Source organism: Trachurus trachurus, assembly GCF_905171665.1.
Source record: "Trachurus trachurus genome assembly, chromosome: 12".
NCBI lineage: Eukaryota > Metazoa > Chordata > Actinopteri > Carangiformes > Carangidae > Trachurus > Trachurus trachurus.
In genome coordinates, this window is record NC_139908.1 from 10487245 (window position 1) to 10491930 (window position 4686).

Below are 4686 nucleotides of genomic sequence, written 5' to 3' on the forward strand. Positions count from 1 at the left end.
CCCACCATCAGAAAGAAACCAGCACATCACATCTCTCTCTCTCTGCCGCTAAAAACAAAAACACTTTCTCTCCCCCTAAATTTTTGTTTAGTTATCGCAGTGTTTTATAAGCACGGACCTCCCAGAATCAGACACATGAAGGCGAACGCTCGAACAACTTTGGCCTGTGGTGTCTCCGTCTCTGCCACACACACAAAAAAAACCAGAAAACAAATACCATGCAATCTACTGGAAAAAAAAGAGAGGCCATTAGAGGCTGAACAGTTAGTTTACATAAGCAAATAAATAAAGGCCATAAATAGGACTTCCAGTCTGCGCCCTCATTGGTCATTTTAGTGGTTTCAGCTCATATCACTGAGAATCTGATGTGGTTTGGTTTTTGGCTGCTACAAACAAAGGAAGCACTTTAGCATCTCCAGAGATTTTGTTTCACGTTGGAAAAGTAATGGCATGCTTATACGAGGCAAACTGTACGTACTGTTCTGTTCTGAACTATATGTCCCTGGAAAATGTGAATGTGAAAAGTTTCCGACCTAAATATGTACAATATATTTGAAATCTATTTAAATATTCACCCTGTTATTAGATTCAGAAACAAGTAGGCTATTTGGAGTGGGTCCAAGTGGCTGCAGTGCACTTTTAGCCCTCATATTAAATAAACTAAACTAATCAGGCTGTTTTTACAACACAGTCGTGCTTTTGGGAAATGTTCCCACTAAGTCGCAGGTCAGACAAACTAACTGTATCATAATAAACCCATCTGTGTTTCTGCTTTCTATTTCTATCCCTTATTCTCTGATCTCAGTATCTAAGTCTGTACATGGGTCAAAACGCCCCCAGTCTGTCTGATAACAAAGATAAAGTACAGAGACCGGATCATTAAAAAAAAAAAAACTCTAATTGATGGGATATGGGCATTGATAAAAGTCAATGAAAGCTTATTTCCCACCAGTAAGAAGAAACATTAAAAAAAAAAAAAATCACATTAAGTCAAAATTATGAGATGGAAAAGTAATAATTGTGATTTTTTTTTAATTAAAAAGAAAGATGTGGTTTTTGTTTGTGTGTGTTGGTGTGGATGGGTGTTGTCTGTTTTAATGGTGTGGATGGGTGTTGTCTGTTTTAAAAAAGAAGAAAAGGGGGGAGGGTGGATAGGGGGGAAAGTAGAAAAAGACATTTAAAATAAATCAAATGAATTAATAAATCAAATAATAAATTAAAATAACATAAATATGACTTTATCTCCACTTTCTGAAAACATAAAAAAAAGAATCAAAAACCACAACATCACTGTCTTTTTTCCTCTTCTTCTTGTTTTCCTTGAAGTGTCCCTTCATTACAGACCAGGTTGTGTTCAGGGTCATTAGTAACATAATAACTGGACCTGCTGCTAAGGGACGGGAAAAGTGACATCAGACGGCAGGAATGTGTGTCCGCGCGCACAGCTCGCTGCTGATTGGCTGACGGTGCAATCGGGACCGGACCGGACTGTGGGCGGAAGCAACACAGAGACACACTCACTCACTCAGACTGGTTCGTGATCAGAAGCTGAAAGAGTCTGGACGAAGGAGGAGGGTCGGAGACGCACAAGAACCTCGACGCGGATTAAACATTTTTAAGACGTTTTGACACATTTTTCCACCTTTTTTTTTATCATCACTTTATTTTTCTCTCCAGGAAAAATGTTTCCACAAACTTTCCTGGTGGTCCTGGTCTGCGCATGTGCTGCTTCAGCTGCGACCACGAACAGTAAGAACATGATTTCTCATTTAAAACAACATTATCTGTGCTTGTGCTTAACATTGTTAAAGAGCCTTTTGAGTTATAGCTACATTAAGATGCCTTGAAATGTAATTAAAATGCACTGTAGATGATAAGATTAGTTTATATATAAATAATCTGCAGCATGTTTTGGTCATAAATCAATTCAATAACATTTTATCTAATCAGTGTTTCTTGTTTTGGGTCAGAATAATTGAACAATTATTATTTTCATCATCAATTGATTGGATTAATCTTTCATCCTGATTTATTCTCCAAGGAATATACTGTAAAAGGTTTTTACATTACTTTTTAATCTTTAGCCTAGTAGATAAAAAAAAAATTATGACAACTGTTTAACATTTCATTGTTCAAAATGACAATTATTGTCATTGTCAGTTATTCGATTTGATTAAAAACAAAGTTTAAGGTATGTAAGTTGTTTGACATTCTGATTAGATATTTAATTTATGCTAGTAGAAAATTAATTATAACATAATACAATTAAATATAATCGGAGCCAGTAGCCAACATTTTTCTGCAAAAAAGATTTAATATAGGCTACTTATTATTTACACTTTTCTTGTGTTTTATATGAAGTATTAATCCATAAGAGGATATTGAGTTTTTAAGAACCAAAATCTCTTCTCTCAGCTTCTCTAGTAACAACAGGTCGATGTCAGCCAATCAGAAGAGAGGAGGTAAAAGCCTCTCTTCTGATTGGCTGCATGACTGGCTGAATGAAAATATATCAAGTATATTCAGAAAAGGGGCGGTGCGTGGCGCAGTGGTTAAGGCGGCCGCCCCATGTAGAGGCTACAGTCCTCAACGCAGGCGTCCCCGGTTCGAATCCCGTGTCGGGCAGACCTTTCCTGCATGTCATTCCCCCTCTCTCTGCCTCCCCCTTTCCTGTCTATCTCACTGTGTGCTATCAACTAAGGCAAAAAATATACTTAAAAAAAAAAGAAGTATATTCAGAAAATGGATGAGGGTGCGAGTGGGCGGGGCTTAGTGACTGCATCATTGTGACATCACAAAGTAACAGGAAGTCCTGACGACTAGTTTTAAGGCTCAGTTTCTCTGTGGGCTGAGACTTTGATAACTTTCACAGTGTTAATATAGAACCTGTATAATCAAACAGCACATGGATGTCTACATATATGCAATATAGAGCATTTGATTATTTAATTAATATTAACAATATAAATAAAATATCCACTAACAGCCTGATTTAACAGTCTTTAACTATTATATCTTGGACACTGTCTGACTCTCTGTCTCTCTTTCTTTCTCCAGACACTGTGAATTTGCGGACCTTTGGCCTGTGGCCCGCCACAGGTGAACAAATACCCCCTAACTATATGTATGAGGATTATGATGACCTCAAACCCAGACCGAATCACTCTGCAAGCCACGTGGTGCATAATAAAACTGAGGTCTCAGAGGAGGCTCTGCTGTTCCTCACCGGCCCGATGTCCACCATCCTCATGCCTTCCTTCTACACCGTGGTCTGCCTCATCAGTCTGCCCATCAACATCTGCGCCGTGGTGGCCTTCTCCCTGAAGATCCGGCCCAAGAAGCCGGCGGCGATCTACATGTTGAACCTGGCCTGTGCGGACCTGCTCTTTGCCGCGCTGCTCCCCTTCAAGATCTTCTACCACTTTAACGGCAACAACTGGGTGTTCGGGCCGCTCATGTGCCGCGTGGTCACCGCAGCCTTTTACTGGAACATGTATTGCTCTGTCCTGCTCATAGCTTGCATCAGCGTGGACCGTCTCCTCGCCGTCGTCTACCCCATCGACTCCCTGGCTTGGAGGAGGCCGAGGAACTCCATCATGGCCTGTGCAGCCATGTGGATCCTGTCCCTCGCCGGCACCGTGCCCCTCGTCCTCTCCGACCAGACCTACCACCTCAGTCAGCTGAACATCACCACGTGCCACGACGTCCAACCTGCTCAAAAGCTGATCTGGAACTTCAGGATCTACTTCACCACCCTGAGCTGCGCCCTCTTCTTCCTGCCGCTGCTCGTTACCCTAGTATCCTACGCTCGTGTGATCTGGTCTCTGAGCCGGGTCCCAAAGGGAATCATAGGACGCTCGCGGAGAAGAACCAGAGCCGTAGTGATGGCTGTTACAGTGCTGGTGATATTCGTGCTGTGCTTCACGCCCACAAACTGCCTCCTGCTCGCACACTACCTGCAGTACACTGCAGGCCTCACAAGCAAACAGGAGAGCCCCGACGGCTCCTACGCTGCCTATCTGATCTTTATGTGTCTAGGAAGTCTCAACTGCCTCCTTGACCCCTTGGTCTACTACTTTGGATCGTCCCAGTGCCAGAGACAACTGGCCAGCACCCTGGGGTGTCAGAAGATCTCAGGGAGCGGTGGCTTCAGTCAAACCTCCTCTGATTCATGCAGATCCAGCGCCAGACCGATTCTCAAATCCAGCCGAACACAAAGCTCCAAAAACAATACTACAGTCACTGAAGTGGACTCTTTACAAAGTAACCTGTACAAGAAACTACTGGTCTGAGCAGATGTGACCCCTTGCACCACTTCACTGACTCTTTGAAGGATTTTTATGATTCATTATAAAGTAAATAGAGCTCAAAGCTTATCTGTAAGGTTTTAACCCACCGTCTGAGTTTTTCTATCAACATTATAACGGAAGGATTTCGAGATGTGAGGTTGGACAAGACTGCTTTACTGAATCCGAACATTTGATACTATGAAATGCTTTTATTTTTGCACCATACTGTATGTATAAAAGCTTATGGCAAAAGTCTATAAATGTTACATTTAATGAAGTCTTTTGAGTTTTATTTTGTATAAATGCAATGAAGGTTATTTTCAAGCACTTGTTTTATATGTTTTACTTTGTACTTTTTTGAAACATTAACATACAACATTTCTCTTTCTTTTTCTTT

The 4686-nt window shown here is 41.3% G+C and overlaps 1 protein-coding gene across 1 annotated transcript; it reads left to right on the top strand.

The window, feature by feature from the left end:
- Positions 1-1536: 1536 nt before the first annotated feature.
- On the top strand, positions 1537-4686 carry LOC310994683 (proteinase-activated receptor 1-like). Its single transcript, XM_083983468.1, has 2 exons — positions 1537-1749; positions 3058-4686. The coding sequence occupies exons 1-2, from the start codon at positions 1683-1685 to the stop codon at positions 4290-4292; spliced, it is 1302 nt and encodes a 433-aa protein (XP_083839594.1). The 5' UTR covers positions 1537-1682; the 3' UTR covers positions 4293-4686.